The 17877-nt window shown below is 38.9% G+C and overlaps 1 protein-coding gene across 1 annotated transcript; it reads right to left on the bottom strand.

Moving 5' to 3' along the window:
* Positions 1-6509: 6509 nt before the first annotated feature.
* LOC129765273 (adenine phosphoribosyltransferase) lies at positions 6510-7753 on the bottom strand. The gene is made up of 3 exons (XM_055765409.1): positions 7205-7753; positions 6908-7145; positions 6510-6846 (listed from the first exon to the last, which is right to left on the bottom strand). Exons 1-3 carry the CDS (start codon positions 7279-7281, stop codon positions 6610-6612), a joined length of 552 nt encoding a protein of 183 aa, XP_055621384.1. The 5' UTR covers positions 7282-7753; the 3' UTR covers positions 6510-6609.
* Between the last annotated feature and the right edge of the window lie 10124 nt (positions 7754-17877).

The following is a 17877-nucleotide window of genomic DNA, read 5'->3' as shown; positions in this document are numbered from 1 at the left end:
ACGCGAAAAACAAACAGAAAAATCAAACGACGATTTCCAAGTTGGATTACCACTGGTGGGGTCCAATCTTAGATCGAAGCGCAGCGAAAGCAAAGTGGACTGGATTACTCAACAGTCCGATGCCGAATGAAAGTTTGCCTCAGCGAGATCCACTAGAGTAGAGTATAAACCTAGGCAAGTATTCCCCTCCATTCTTCTCCTTTTCCTTTGTTCACGGAGACTTTAAATCCTACGATTTTCCCTCCGTTGGTCGTCGATAAGTTGCTCGTTATTGATATCTCTGTTCGGGAAAGCACTCAAATGGACAGAACAAATGTATGGGAAAATAGAAACACTTAAAGTTTTCATGAATTTTAACCATTTACTAACCAGGGGATTCTCTTGTATGGCATATTAAACAAATCTTACGGAATTTCCGATTCGTTTAGTATGTAAATCGCCAAAATCCGTTCGCGGCAAAAATAGTTATTAACGTTAACTTTATTTCATAAAAACGTGACCTGTTTTCTGATTTGACACCCTTAATGAAAGACGTAGTTCTACGTCAAAAAAAAAATAACTATTTTTACTGCGAACGGATTTAAACGGATTTAAGATTTGTTTTATATGCTATACATTACAATCACATAGTCTGTATATGGTTTAAAATGATGAAAATTGGAGGCATTTCGATTTTTCCCATATATTTGTTCTGTCCATTTGAGTGCTTTCCCGAACAGAGCTATCAATAACGGGCAACTTATGCAGCCGCTAGAATAGAAACAACGAAGGGGAGGATTCTCAGAATCTTTCTGTGCCCGAAACAACAAAGGATACTTAGTCAGCTCGTTTCGTGTTTTATGTTTCCCCTCGAGCTGTGAACGCTAGCGAATATTTCACTTGAAGTGCATCTGGCATTGCAATTAACACAGCCATCCAAGCGTGTATCTGTTATGGCGAGTTTACACTAGGGAGATCTATAGCTATAGATGGATTTATTCACCTGAAAATAGGTGTAAACGGATGAGAATAAATATGATACACTTATTCGAGGTATATATAACTTGAATAAATTCAGCATATGTAACCGCTTGTGGATTTCTTACTGGTGAGAAATCACTTAAGTTGGATGCAGTTCTACTTCAGGTGAATAAATTCACCGAAAATTTGAAGAGATTCATTATAGAAGTTCACGCTAGAGTAAACGGTTGATGCGATTTCTATAAATCTCATATTTCTTCACATGAATATATCACTAGTCTAAACCCACCCTTAGACGCGTGTTTCTCGTGAAATACTTAGTGCAATGCATGCATTGATATAAAGAAACAAATTGCGACATATGACCAATTAGTACAAAACCACGCAAGCCATTAAACCTTTTTAAAGTCCCCGGAACTTTTTACTAAAGAGCTATTCATGAAATTTCGACGTATTCGCAAATAATACCAAAAATGATAAACCAATAAATTTCAAAAGAAAAATTCGAATTTTTTATCTCCTTTTTAGACCATTATTGCGTTATCCGCGATTTTCGCTGTTTGCGGTGATCTTGGTAGACTATTCCGCGGATAATCGAGTTCTACTGTACATATCATCATAATGCGACGTATTGAACTGATGAGTTGTGGACTTAGGAAACTTTTTTTTATATTAAAGTTATTGAGGAACAGAAAACGTAATTATTTTGAATAGAGTTCCATGTACACAACTTCAGAAAATCTTTGAATGAACATATCAGTAATTGCTTTCGAAGGTGGATAGCTCTGGCGTATCTGTTGAGGTTGAAAACAAGTCTAGCAACAGTTTAGTGAGTCACGGAATTTACCATGTTTTCTGCCAAAAGCATTCAGAATAATCCTTGCACCATGTATAAAATGGAGTAATACTAGGGATTTTAAATGATTTCATTTTAACTTCATTTTTATAATATTGTAACCATAGATGTCGCGGTACCTGGTATACTTTCGAACACACAAAATATACATGCATATACAAGTTAGTTAATTACGATCCTTCAGTTAGAATAACATCAAGATAAGTACACTCGTTAACATATTTTAGCCTGGGATTATCACTTGAAGTCACTTGAATGTTAAATGTAAAGTCCTTAATTACACTGTATGGCGCAGTTACCAAGTCCAAATAAACAAATTTCCGTCCTCTGGATGCGTCAGGATTTCGTTCTAAAAAAGCCACCAGGCGGGAAAAATTGCTTGGTTGGTTTCTCTTTTCTTTTCTAAAAAGCAAGAGAAGATTCAAAATGTTGAAACATGGCAAATGGTAAGTAAATCTACTTTCGTTTGTACTAAATGAATAGACCACTGGCCCAAATATGCTGGGATGGTGTGAGAAACAATAATTCCTCATCTCTCATTAGAAAGAACGATCATTATGATTGATATTTTGAGTATAAAATAATAACTGTGAAGCCTTTCCAACATTGTAGAGCTGGTTTTTGTAATTCAAACATTCGCTATTGGTTGGCAAGACCCGAATCAGGACGATAGTTATAACGAACTAGCTGACCCGGCAAACTTCGTCCCGCCCAAAATTTGTTTTTTTTTGTTATCAATACCTACAAACATCCACGTTTTCTTACTATGAGCAAGTTCATGGGTCCAATCGCAGAACTGTTCACTGATTGATCTTCTATTCGTCTCCGTTGAATTTACTTATTACTATAAAATTCCTAGTTTTTCCAACAAAACTCATCATTATAATATCAGATTATTTTCAGGCACAATTCTCGTTCAATATTTTTCAACCACTTGTAAATAACATGTTTCTCCGTGTGACAGGTCACCTGTTTGCTCGGGTTGTTCGAGGCTTCGTCTCCTCCCACGGTTATAAATAAATTGAATTTTTCATCAAAAAACGGTGGAACACACTCATAGCTAGACAGAACACATATACAAATATATACGATTGATAAAGAAAACATGAATATAATAAATAAAAATAATAAATGAATTTAAAAAAAAGTTATCTAGATCTTAGAAGACGGCATAAGGTAGAGATACATACAACACAAACTTAGGTGTTATATACAGCCCATACAACACAATACGACACACATATTCATCGCAACGGTTGGTACGACTGTACGAGATGCATGGTGACTCGACCCGAATGTGACTCAGCGGGCTCCTCGGAGTTTCGCCATGATTGACTCGGTCACTTGCTTGAGCCACCGGAAGAAGAACAGACGCGCTCACGGAAAAAGTATATATTGAACCTCGAATTGTGAAGTGAGAGTTTTCATTGAACTTGTTCGGACAAAATAAAAGCCCAAAGTCGAAAAGTGCCAGTGAGGCGAACTAGACCCACCAAAATCGTCTAGTAACGAAAGACAGTTTAACTTTGTCGTCATCCGTGCTCCTGTTGAAGAGCTGGCATCCAACCGAGCAGGTGAGCTCCCGGATTGAACCCGGATACTATCCTGACAGAACGGAGTTAGATACTCCGGTGAACCCACATCCTGGTAAAGGGATCGCAACAAACCCGTGAAGCAGAATCCACGTAACCGGATATTCCAGTAAGCAGCAGACCCAAATCCAGAACGACGTCCAGGACAGGAACCGCAGCAGCGACCAGAGGAGTCAACGGCGGGCCCAGACACACTACACCAAACACCTGTGAGTAAAGTGTAAACGAGCTAGGGAAATAGGGACGATAGTATTAATTGAATAAAAGCCGTCGAACAATATAAACCACGTGTGTTCCCCCTTTTCGAGTTAATCTTACTGGCTGTGATTGAGCCGACCCTGAGAGGACTAGAGGAGTCCATGCAGGCAGCTAGGGCGTAACAGAGCCTTTGTTACATCCGTTACATGGAATAAATGTTTTTACAGAAAATATGATAGAATAAAGACATCCCTAAATCGGGCAATACCTTACTCGAGTTCTGCTCTTATCAACACATCTGGCGATCCTTTTTTTTGTATAGATAGAAGAAGATATAGGAGTGCGTTTCATCACATTAAAATCCATTTCCAGTTTCGAACAAAGGTCAATTTCGCTAGCGCAAACATCAAATGGACTAACAACACTTGTCACTATGTAATTATAAAACATATGGGAATTTAATTTTCCGAATTTTCCCTTTTTCCTCAAGAGTTTTCCGAAAATTTTCGATTGTCATGCTTGGCTGGAATATTTTTGGTTGAAATAATTGTAATATTTTTATGGGACCCCCTCTTCATTCCAGAGGAGAGAGGGGTGTCATACCATTATAGGAACATTTCTCATACCATAAAACCCTCACATCCCAAATTGTGCTCGATTAGCTTTCGAGTTATGCAGAAATTTGTGCCCACCCTTAGAGAGCGGGAGAACCCACTCTACATTGTTGTGTCAGATTGGTCCCAACAAATGGTGTCGACAACGATGCCGATATCGTGCCATTTTGCAATGAATTTGTCGACCTACCCTTCGTATTCGACAACCAATTACGAGCCAACGATGTGCCAATCCGACACCACGTCGACCGATCGCAGCACTGCTTGAATCTTATTGTAGCGTTAAAAAGCGTTTTTTACAATCATTTTATTCTACTCATTAACAAAGAACAGATAAATACAAAATATTCTATATCTTTACATTCTATGACATTCGTAACGTTTGCTTCGTCACCAAAGATATCAACCAAGTACCAAAAATATTCGTCGTAATATCCGCTTGAGATACAGCTTCTGCAGCGATTGGTCCCCGCCACGGCCAGTAGCTGATAGAATATGTGAAAATTGCGCTTCTCGCACTCTTATGTACCACTTTTCTTATCTCCAATATGTAGTTCAAAATGTTGCTACCCTCCTGTGCACCGGTGAAATAAAATGTCTTCGCACTCTACCCAGATATCTTCGTTGCATTCGTGCTTTAAGCGACAACAGCAGCAGCTAACTTCGGGGATAGAGCCATCTGCTGACGATTGTGGTGAGATGAGCTTGTTGGTTTGGCTTTTTCAGCAATACATTCACCGATGTTGGATACGGAAGATATGGATCTAACAAGTACCACACTATCCGTGCTGAAACTTTCGCAGCTTTGACGATCGGCAATGCAATTGAATGAGTACAGCGATGAATTGCTTAGCAATGGAAGAGGGATGATGGTTGATGTTTTTATCACATACTCTAGCCGAGATTTCCATACGTTATAATGCGGGAGAAAGAGCAGTAGCAACAGCTGAAATATAATAAATTTTAAAGGATAATATTCTATCGTCTTCGCCAGTAATACCATTCTGTTCATCCTCCTCAGCTTAGTCGTAATATATCGTTACTAATCGTTTCATCTTATTGACATCCCCCCTAATAAATTATTCAATCGCTGGTGTTTCAGCTGCATGTCCTCCAGAATGGATTTGGTGCATGAAATTTGTGCCGCAACAGCTGAAATAAGATGAAGTTTACTTTTGAGAATAATGAAAATGTAAGCCATTTGATTCGGAAAATTACTTTGTGCTGTTGTTACCACTCAAACACTGTTTCAATGTTTTGTTTTTACATGTAGCACTCGCTTTCGTATCTTGAATGACAGTTTAGCGAGAAAGAGAAAAAGCAAAGGTGCCGTGATGCCATTTCCCTCTGTTCAAGTTATCTTGTAGAATTATAGCTGAAACTATAGACATTGATGGCTGCGGGGGGCAAGACGAGGTCAGATTCCAGCAGTTTTGTAGCACTTTTCGTCGCACGGTCGACATGGTGTCCATAACCGCTCGAAAATGTATGAATCTGGGAAGTGTCTAACCACCATAAAAAAGTCTAGCGCCCGTTTTGTCTTCCTTTGTTCTAAGCTAAGCAACAGCGCACCCTCATACAACCCGCATCAACAGAGAAAGCAACGCAGAAAGACTAGATTCGAGCTCGGTTTAAAATTGGGAATATAAGCCGGTGTATGGATACGGTGCAGTGAGGATGTTCGAACTCAAAAGCGAACCGTGTTGACAACAGAACATTTGAACTTTGTTTCGGTGTGCGTTGATTCGTCCGGGCGCAGGTGTGCGTATGGAGAGAGAGTTCAACAGGGTGCAAAAAAAGTGTTGCACAACAGAACTGTGTTCAATTCCGAAGACATTGGCAGCCCTTCTATAGAATTCACTATATCACCGGTTTCTAAACATTTATTTTTACACCAATATTTCACAGTAAACTAGCCAATTTGCACGCCTATCTTTCTCACTGTCGCCGTCGAACCCACTCTCCTGTTTCTTCTTTTCTACTCTCCTGTCTGCTCGTACAAGGTATTCTCTCTTCACCATGTAGGCATAATTCATATGTTATTCAAGGCTCCACTATGCATCTGCAGCAAGACCCTACACCCCCCTTAGAGAGGGGGGTGGAGAGTCTTACCAGTAATTTCCGAGTCCATAGGAATCAGACAGACAGACAGAAATCCATTTATATATATATATATATATATATATATATATATATATATATATATATATATATATATATATATATATATATATATATATATATATATATATATATATATATATTGATTTGTATATATAGACAGATAGATACAGCGTTGGCTTTTTTATTTGTTTTGCTAAGAGCTATCTGAAACTAAAATTATGCTGTTTTCTTGCTTTTGGAATGAAATACCAATATCTATTCAGATTCATTCAACATCATCGTACTGAATAAAGGAATGTATTTTGATACCCGAGGACTCCAATTTCTTCCGACCACCTAGTGAAGTCAGCTCAATGATGAGCACATTTTCCTCAACCACACCACCGACCTGCTGCACCAGTTTATTAGCGGCATCCATCGTGCCACCGGTGGCTAGCAAATCGTCAACCACTAGCACTTTCTGACCACAAGCAATACTGTCTTTCTGTATTTCGAATGTATCCTAAAATTTGTGAGAATATTCAGTGTTACGAATAAATAACAGACCACATCATGTTTCACACCGTTCCGTACTCTAATTTGTACTCATGCTGCACACACTCTCCCGGTAGTTTGCCTTTTTTCCGGATCGGGACACATGCAATTCCAAGCTCGGCAGCTATGAGCAGGCTGAACAAAAATCCCCGCGCCTCAAGACCGATCACTACTTCCACGCCAGGGCAGCTTTCGCGAATGTGAGCAATTAGAAGTCGTTTGATGGCCTGACATACTGGACCGCTGCGGAGGGCCGTAAATACATCTCTGTGGAGTATATTGTATTGTAAATCATGCTAGAAAATTATTAAACTCAAGGGACTTACTTGAAGAGAATACCTTTCTTCGGAAAATCCGGATATTCACCGATGTGCGCTTTGATGAGCTCTAAATCAGCGCACATATTGCAGCAAATTATTCCGACGAGATAAGCACACGCAATTGATTGAACCACTCTTATCAGCTCATATATTTTGTTTGAAATTACTACTCAAGCGACAAGTTATCGATTGCTAGTGATTTTGCTTCACAGCTGAGACCCACCCATTCGGCTGACAAGTTCAGATGTGATTGACAGTGTCTCTCAAACACAGTGAGAGCAAGATTAGATTTAGTAAACAGAGAGCAGAACGAGAGACACCGAGAACAGTGTAGGATCTCACAGCAAATTTTTTTTTTTCTTTATTTTTGAGACTTTCAGCCTCCTGGGCTGGTTCGTCTCAGGAACAGCAAAGAATAGGAATTTTGCCAAGTTATGAATATGGGCAAACACAGATATAACAAATCAGTCTTTAAAAACGATGTTTAGTTTGTTAAATGTTCATACTCGTCTTATCTCCTACACAATTTTAGCAACTTGTTGGTAATAATTGCATTTTGTTGCCTCAGTGATAACGTTCAAGCTTATTTCTTGCGCTCACTCTCTTCTGTATTTCAAAACAAACAAGTGCGACATTCACTCGTGAGTACGGTACAGGGATGCCAGACTACCTTCATTTTGAAGATTTGACCTTTTATGGCTTTGAGTTTTTTGTAATAAATGCGAAAAAACGATATTAACATACTATGCGTTTGTTAGGAAAAAAAATACTGCACACATGGGACACGTAAAACTTGATACGAAGAAAAAAAGTATCCAATTGGCGATCTAACGCAAAACGTAAACGATCGGTGAGACATCTGGATTTTGTTTTTGAACTAAGAAAATGATGATAAGGTAACCTAAAACTCAAAAACAAATCACGTATATTTTACTTCCGGTATTTCGAAGGTAGTTCTCACATGTAGGAAACAGGCATTTTCAACTGGTTTTTGATTGTGCTCTCGAATTTTCTATTTTGATTCAACCATTGTCAACTTTTATACAATTTTCACTACTAAAAGAGGTAAGAAAATAACATGTTATATAAAAAATTGCGCAGAATTAAATTTCTTACAAACTAATCGCAATCAAATAATCTTTCATGACTATAACATTGTGATTCATGGAAAGAACTACAAACCTTCAATAAGCTCACATGGCAAAATTTAAAACCATCATCACTTTCACCGCCGCGCCGCCTAGGTGTAAATTTGTACGTTAGATCGCCAATTGGCATGGACTCTTCACGGACTTTGAAATACCTTCAAATACTTCACATCTGGCATCCCCGATAAAAAGAAAGAATCCTATTTTATAGCAAGGTGAATAGAAAAGAAGGGAAATACTTTATTGAATACCATAATCACTCAGAAATACGTGATCGGAATCAAGATGGTGGAGTTAACAGGTGGCTCGTAATTTACACTATTTAGAAAAGACGTATGAGGAATGGCAAGACGAAAAGTTTGGATTTATTTATGTTATTACTTACGTTGATATGGTTACATTTGATTTCGTCGAAGGTATTTGAAGCAGTATAATAAATAAACAGTTGTCGTTGAAAATTGTAACCTAGTAACCTTTATGCATATGCTTCCGCCAGCTGGCTTGGCTAATGTGATTCAAGGAATGCTTTGATCGTGGTACCACCATTGGCGTATAATTTGCAACTTTGTTTTTTGTGCTGGTTCATAACGGCAATCAACCGTGCCGGCGAAACTCTAGTCAATGTTTAGTGTTGATTGGCTACCATCTATGTAAATAAGTTCAAACTTACGGGATACGTCAGAACGGCAATTCTGACATTACGTTTTACCTTCCACTTCACTTATCTTGATCGGAATAAGTCACAATATTCTTAGCCTACGTTGAAGCATGGCAGTGGAACTTCATACAAATCACTCGTCGAAAAGTGTCTCCTTTTTCACCGCTTGTTTACATCGACGAATATATTTTTTTCCACTATGTTTCGTTGGAGAGTGTATGTATACTGACAGATTTCTACTTTCAATTCTTTATGTTTATTGCGTGATTTGGTTAATATATAAGTTGTTTGAAACGAAGGTTTAGTGTAATGATTTTATTTTGAGGATTATACTCACAAACATACAAGTATAATTAATGTAAATTGCATGTATATGATGCGCCTGCCAGCCCATACATGCAAACGTGGAAGCGATATACATATTTTTTTACGAACGGATTTGAACGATTTGCATACCAATCAAATTGGAAATTTTCTAGGATTTTTTTTGTTTGATATACTATACATTACAATCCCATAGTCTGTATATGGTTTAAATTGATGAAAATTTGAAGCATTCCCTTTTTTCCATACATTTGTTCTGTCCATTTGTGTACTTTCCCGAACAGAGCTGTCAATAACGGGTATCTTATGCAGCCGCTAGAACAGAAACAACGAAGGGGGATAGCGGGAAGAGAAAATTTGCGAAGTAAACTTCACCCTTGCATAGCAAGTAAGCTGTCGCTAGTGTATAAGTATTGCATCTCCTCTGAGGAAAATTCTCAGAATCTTTCTGTGCCCGAAACAACAAAGGTCGCTTATTCTGCTCGTTTTGTGTTTTATGTTTCCCCTCGAGCTGTGAACGCTAGCGAATATTTCACTTGAAGTGCATCTGGCATTGCAATTAACACAACCATCCGAGTCATGGCAAAGAAGGCGAAAAAAGAGAAGAGTGCAAATGATTATAGGTCGCTTCTAAACATGTTTGGTTTTTTGTGTGTTGCTTGTTTTCGTTGCGCGAAACATAGAAACTTAGAAAAACTTTGTTGACGGTTTTGAACGAGAATCGAGAAACGGTCATTCTCGCGATATTTCATTTTTAGAACTGTAACTGTGTGCATCTGTTGGACGCGTGTTTGATGCTTGTTGAATGACGATGCACTTCTTTTTCTTTCGAATTATAGACACTTGAAACTAAGACAGTTCATTCGTCTTTGATGGCGATGCACGGAAGATGCCTCTCGTTAATATTCAGTGCAATGCGTGCATTGATATAAAGAAACAAATTGCGACATATGACCAATTAGTGTATTGTTCTCGCAAAGGCAAAAAATGATCGTTGCTTCTCGAAATGATTCTACAAAACTACGCAAGCCATTAAACCTTCTCAGGGTCCCGGAGCTTTTTACTAAAGAGTTATTTATTAAATTTCGACGTATTCGCAAATAATATTCGAAATGATAAACCATCAAATTTCAAAAGAAAAAAGATTGCGTAGTCCTACGTTCTAAGCGGTCGTGTCTCGGATACAACCCCTCGAATTTTTTACGATTTAATGCTTGCTGGGCAGGCCCGAAGGCAGTTTTAAATTGTTAAAATATGAATGAAATTTTTTACTTCATGTTATTGATTACTTGAAACATGTAGTACTGAATATTAATTAACCATTTCTATATAAATTTTGCGATATTTCCACTAAAGCACAATAAACAATCAGAAATGACGTATCCGATTGTAACTCTTTCGTATCATATGTAAGGCAAGGCGCAAATTGAGACGCATATAACGCGAGTAACTTGGCGCGATACAGCGCCTGTTTTTGTGGCTAATGAAAACAGATAGAACGGCTCAAATTGGTCAGATGACGCGATATGGTGGAGCGCTCGTGAGACACGACTCGCGCGACGCTGTGGCTGAACCACAGTTTCTCGTGCTGGTCATGCCGGTTTTTTTTTTTATCCAAAATATATATTTTTATTAAGGCTCATATGGCGTCAACCTGACGGGGCCGGGAGTTCAATATTTCGACAATGTTTGCCTTATAACTATGTTAGTAATATGTAACCGATTACTCGCGGTTGGCTCGAGGTTAGTATTACAAGTGTTTTCGTAATTGTGATGTTGCTGTCTTCAATGATCTGTACCTGTGCCCGACACGGGATACTTCCTATTGGGATGCAGCTGACCATTAATCAGCAACGCCCCCCTAGTCTGTACCCCATATCTAGCGTGGTGCGTCTTCTCGAGGAATCCAGGATAGAATGGTCACTAGCCGGCGCAATCATCAGCTCGTGTAGAGTTGTCATGAGCGGTACAACCTTTGGCTTTTGTTGAATCATCAGTGGACTGCACAACCTTTGGCCCGTGTATCTGTAAAGAGTGTGTGTATGTATTGCCGCGACTAAGTAAAAGTTTATAGATCGAATAGGAGGGATACGAAACAGGGACACAACGAAGGAAAAATCATTAAACGTTGACATCGGCGTTCCTGAGGAACAGGTATAGATGAAGCAGAAGATCAGGATCACGGCTACCTAATACGTCATGCCGGTTGTGGTAGTTGTATTGGTGAACAATCATATAGCGCCGTGGGTTTGACACTGTATGGCTGTACTGGTCGGGTGATTGTGTTAGTAAATAAATATATCGCGCAACTCTGTGTTAATCAGTCATTGTATGCGAGTGGCATGTTATTTACACCAAACTGCGACTCAATATGCGCTCCACCTCGCTACGTTTGTGGCACGTATGAGTCGTGTTGGTAGTCTCACGTTCGCTTACGAGCGCTATACGCTTCTCAATTTGCGCCTAGCCTAAGAGCTTCAATTGCCCTAAAATCATATTTCAGATAGCCGTACGAGATCCCATCGGAGTAATTTTATAACCGTCGCCACTACTCGTATCAAACATTTATATCCCTAAAAGTCAATTGACTAATTCCTATTTGTACAAACATAAATGTTTATAAAAGTTCTATATACATACAAAAATGGTGATTCCCCGGGCCGAACATTTTACTTTAATATTTTCCGCCATTTTTTTATATCAGTGATGAACGTATATTCGTATGACAACAGACTTATCATGTTATTAGGTATTGCCTAAAAATTGTACAGTAAGTAACCTCTAATTCGACATTAAGTTAATTGGACGGACCTGTAATGGGACACAAATAATTGGACATTTTCATCTCTAATTGGATATTTTGTAAACATCGAGTTTGGTACCCAAAGTATGGCCCCAGATTGAAAGTAGCCACCAGATGTAGACATTGTACCACTATCATCGTGAATGTCCAATTACAGACCAATCAACTCTAATGCGACACTGAGTAGTGACTCGGTATGTCGAGGATTAGAGGTAACTTACTGTATATGCTATTTGGGTGCATCATATACCACCCAAAATATCAGATATTCGATGCTCTATATACGATTTAATGTTTGGTGGGTTGGCATACTTGGCAGCTTGGTTTGTCAAGTTCATAATCTCATGTTTACAGTTTTGAGTTAAGTGCAATTGAATGACGAAGTTTTTTTTTTTTTTTTTTATCTTCGCTTATTTTTCGTCGGCCTATTTCCGCCACTTTAGTGCCAATCACCGACATCAGGGAGGCGACTCCACCTGTTCCTACCTATCAGACTCAACAACTCATGAGCCGGGCCAACTTCTTTTACTTCCGCTCCGAAGGAAGACGTAACCAGAGATTTTTCGCCTCAGAAAATCCCAACGACGCCAGCTGGGATTGAACCCAGGCCGATCGGATTGTGAGGCTGTTACGCTAACCATACAACCACTGGCGCCGTGAATGACGAAGTTGAACTAATTTATTTTTGTCGCTATGTTTATCAGAACGCAAAAGATCGGCAAACAGATAATCTTCCGTTCTTAAAAGTTAAAAATAAAAAAAGCAACGTGAAAGTTAAACACTTTTCTTGAAACCGGAAATATTCGGACTTCAAAATAATTTTTAACGTAATATTCCAAACATACATGTATTTACAAAAATCTATAATAATTATTATAATCATTAAGAACGTTTTCCGCCATTAGTTTTTTGATTGTCTGTAGTAAATCGTATATACGCATGACAATAGTCGCACTAGATGCATGTATAAGTCGTATATTCATCCATCCAATCATTGTGAATACTGTTGCAAGTGGAAAATAAATGTGTGTTCATTGCTTGTGATGCGAACATAAACAACAATATAATACAGTAATTGAAATTTTGTACGACATGCCGAGGCACCACTCAGTGTCGCTTTGGAGGCGATTTTGGCTTGTAATTGAACATTGACGATGTGAGTTGTATAGTGTCTACGTCTGGTGGCAACTTCAATGTGGCGCCATAATTTGGGCCCCAAACTAGATGTTTACAAAAATGTCCAATTGAGCATTACAGGTCTGACCAATAATCCAAACGTCGCATTAAATGCAACTTACTGTATATAAACAATATTTATTTCGATATATCGTTCCGCCCGTTTAGCATATTTGGTTCCACCAGTCTGATGTATGTAGTGTCTCCTGTCAGAGCAACGCGATTTTCGCAGCCAGAGCTTGGAGAGTTCTATCTTTTTCGCGGTGACCGGAATAAATCGCCACAGTAAACAACTGCAACAGAAACAACCGCTTAGAAAAAGTGTAGTAGGCTAGAAATATTTGGCGCGGGAAAAACATCATGTGCCTCACATTTCTATTATAAATTTATTCTCTTGTTCTCGTTTTTCGAAATTTATTCTGAGGACAATGTAATGGGGACGAAGTCCCCATTTGGCGAGGATAAGGAATCGAGGCGGCCCATGCCGCCAAGATGACGCAATCCGAGTCCACCGCCGACCCGCCGTCGGAAGCGGCGGTGTCTCGCACGCAAACCTGGGATCCACTGATTGCCCGGTTAGTTTGAAACATAGGATACGATCCTTTAGCAATGTCCGACCGAGCTCTAGCGAGCGTCGGACGGTATACGTCTGCCCGGGGCGTTACGTTTGCCTGGGGCGATACGTTTGCCCGGTTAATTCTTGTTTTGAAATACAATACCGCGCCACAATATTTATAGCCTACTACACATTTTATAAGCGGTGGTTTCTGTTGCAGTCGTTTTCTGTGGCGATTTATTCCGGGAACCCTTTTTCGCACTGTCATGAGTGATTTCGCGCTTTACTCTGATTGGTTGATGAATAAAAATCGTTATTGGCGTGAAAAAACGCGCTCATTGTGAATGATTGTAAATCCGGTATAAGGCATACATGCATGTGTAATAAAAACGACAGCATGGAACAATATGCTTCACAAAAAATATAATTATTAGAAAATAAACTTTTTCATGTATTTTCATAACTGCAATCTATAGAATTCCGTAAGGAGTCACGCATGAATTTTCCTTTTTTTAGCAAAACCATTTTTTGCATGTAATTCTCTTCTAGCTTCGATTTCATGTTGTAGCGGCGTCAATAGCTTTATTCTATTGGGGCCACCACCTGTGGTCCTAAATTCTCGCTTTTTGTGTGCTAGTGTTTTCTTTACCTTTTCCCTCAAGTTAATACAAATTTGCAATTTAAAAATAATCATTATTGTTTTGCAGGACATTTCAGCTTTAGCATATGGTATAAAAAGTTTAGTATAGTTTGACAATAAAAAAGAAAATTCCTAACAAAAGTAACGTACTAATGTACGCTAGCTGGAGTAAGCAAGGTAGGATACTCGGTTGAAAAAAATTCAAAGGATATGATAAAATTTACTTATGAAAGTTATATGTATCGTAAAAGAAACATTTACTTTCTGCCATTCTGAACCAAAACGCATTGGTGGTTTCAGTGCATTGAGCTCCTCACTGAATTCCTCCCACTTTTCCTTAAAGGTAGGTTTAGAGTTCCCGTGAACGTGAACGCGGACAAACACTTTTTTGTTAATAATTCATCAGTCCATATATAAAAAAGGATCTTGAAACATCTTGAAACGATAGGAAGAAACATTTTCTAGTTGAAAAACATGTTCAAACACAATTCATATTGATAAAAATGAATGAATTCAATATTTCACAACAATTCTGAATTTCCACCGTGGAATCGAGATGTTGGTGAACTCACCATAGTTCACCGACTTCGGTGAACGTGAACGAGAAAACAGTGGTGAATATAGACGTCAAAATATTTCCACGTTCATGTTCACGTTCGAATGTCCCAAGGCATTCTGAAAATTATTTCACCGCGAACTGTAAAAGGATATGTTTAGCAATTTGTTCGCAATGCAGTTCACCGTGAAATGATCGTCCTATTCCACCGCCTGTTCAAGCTCACGTTCACGGGAACTCTAAACCGGCTTTTAACCGGGATTCTTTTTGAACTGCCTCCACAAAAGCCTCGAACAATGTCTACATTCGCTTTCGTTTCAAAAACTGATAGTGATCTGTTTTTTTTTGTTTTTTTTTGATCTGAAATATGCGCTGGAAGTATGTTTTGCATTGTAAATATTAACATGATGAATATAAAAGATTCTGGATTGAACACTTACCTTGAAGAGAATATTCTGGCAGCACCGTAAAACAAATACTGATCAAAACAAACGAACGAGTCGAAACATACAACAAAAGCAACAATCAAACCAAAACAAACTGCTCGAAAAATTATGACAGTTGTACCCAAGGCGCGTAGAAGTATATCCTAAGGTGGGCCAACTTGCTAAAACCACTCTTCAGCCATCTTGGAAATCTACTGTGTTTTGTTTGTAAACAAAACACAATACGCTTGTGCCGGAGCTCGCTCGTGATCAGTCTGTCTCTTTCACGCTTCAAGGAAATAATTCCCCTTCTGCTTTCTTCCGTACTGTTTTCATATACCGCTCCCCTAACCAACTTAGTGACGAAACGGCCTCACCTAGTACCATAGACCCGTCTTGGTTGTACCGATAGCATTCACTCGGTCGATGCTATCGACTTTCTTAGAATCTTATCGCCTCGATTGCTATAATAGGGTCCAACACATATTCGCGCCAATATCACAAGCTGTCTTCTACTCATGATGTTTCTCTCGCGCCACAATATTTCTAGCCTACTACACTTTTCTGAGCGGTCCTTTCTGTTGCAGTTGTTCTCTGCAGCGATTTATTCCGAGATCCTCCGAAATGATTCAATGATTCAATAATTTTGAAATATGCTTTTGCTCATGCTGCTGTTTTAACGATAGCAGGATGATAATATGGATATGACAATCCTGAAGGCGATCTAACATTCCGTATCTTTTGTATTTCTTGTGAAAAAATCCTTCCATCTCTATAAAAATATGATCAAATTAAAGAAAAGAGAAATAATGTGTTCGTAGTTCATAGTCTTATTTGTAGCAAAAACCTTGATGTTGTTATGAGGTAAATGAGGTAAACCCCTTAACACAGAACAAGTAGGAAAAGACGGGTGGGTAATGTCGGGGACATAACCGGAGTGACGTAGGACTATACAAAGGGGACAGCTTTTTCTAAATATATATTTTAAATATATTGTTTTTTTCTGAAGGCTTTGTCCCTATTAAATGTTCAACGCCGGGCATCTTTTGGCGTATACACATATCGTACAATCAAAATGATGGCTGTGATAGGGAATGCATAGGTAGTCATCAGCTCATTCACTATCATATATTTCACTATTGAGCACATTACCGTACCTTAAACTGTGGTTTCGAAGACGAATGAATTGTAAGATTTGTAGTCTCTGCAAACAAAGTAAATAGAAATGAAAAAGAACTGAGGTTTTGGAGACGAACTCTACGATCTGTCGAGAAATAAACGAGCTATAAGCGTTCTGAAAAACCAACAGTAAATACAGGGACGGATGACCTTCTGATTAAAGTCCTTTAAAATAAGAACAGAGTAGCAGGAAATACATAGCTCATCATGTTGCTCCTTAGTTATTTTTCTATACAATTCAGATGTAACGTCAGTCAATTTTCAACATCAGTTATCAACCAAAGAAAGCAGTTCTTGCTATTGAGAAAATTCGTTAATGCAATCCTGCATACAATGTGTTGTAATTTGAAGCCACTTTTAATTCGGAAACCATATATGGGTTTGTGAAAACTGAATGATCAATTTAAAAGACCCTAACCACCAATAATCTCAAAAACAAGCATAAACAAAATAATTCAGTTCATATTATATGTCATATTATGTCACTTTAGAATGCATTGGTATTGTGAATAACTTTTAATAACTCTTCTTTGAAAGGGTCAATGGCCCTGAAAAGCGCCGTGTTTTACGGTGGCTGGTTTTGCCACCAAAGCAGTCTGTATAAACAAACTTTTTTCCTTCTTCTACCTGCTGCCGTTTTGCGATTGCGTTTGTCACTCGCTGGAACTAGCCACCGAACCGAATGTGGTATGTTCTGTAGGCGGGTTTTCTTATTGTCGTGAGCAGCTTTGCAAGCCAACTCGACCACTCCGGCGGCCGAAACTCTATAACCGCTGTTAGGTATACTGGTGCTCCGGCACCAATCCGTTCGGCCTAGTTACCCTTGCGGAGCAGTCAGTGAATGCGACTAACAGGGAACTGCAAACCTGCACGATTCAAGTGGGACTTTGCCTTTCCCTTAACTTGTCCTCCTTTGTCACGTCCACTTTAAATTGATCAATCAGCAGACTCAGCCAAAGGGGCGAGTCCAACGAGACGAACGAATGAGCGTTAAAAGGCATCGATGGCAAAAAAATATATTCATTACGATTTGTTCGCTCACATGCAGTATTTCTAACAAACACGAAGGCACCGAAGACTAGTGGAATAGTGGAAAAGCCGCCAAAAAGTTCGGCACGGCGCAGAAGAATATCTCGGAAACCGACAAGAAGAAGGAGAAGGAATCATATGCTATCTACATCATAAGGTGCTGAATTAGGATCATTCCGACATCG

The sequence above is a fragment of the Toxorhynchites rutilus genome, chromosome 2, assembly GCF_029784135.1.
Source record: "Toxorhynchites rutilus septentrionalis strain SRP chromosome 2, ASM2978413v1, whole genome shotgun sequence".
NCBI classification, from domain to species: Eukaryota; Metazoa; Arthropoda; class Insecta; order Diptera; family Culicidae; genus Toxorhynchites; species Toxorhynchites rutilus.
Note: the sequence above shows the minus strand (reverse complement) of the source record. Positions and strands in the feature narration are given on the sequence as shown.

Coding starts and splice junctions, on each gene's coding strand:
- LOC129765273 (XM_055765409.1), bottom strand. CDS start 7,281: ATGTGCGCTGATTTAGAGCTCATCAAAGCGCACATCGGTGAATATCCG. Junction 7,146..7,204: donor AAGAAAGGTATTCTCTTCAA/GTAAGTCCCTTG, acceptor TATACTCCACAG/AGATGTATTTACGGCCCTCC. Junction 6,847..6,907: donor ACAAATTAGAGTACGGAACG/GTGTGAAACATG, acceptor CACAAATTTTAG/GATACATTCGAAATACAGAA.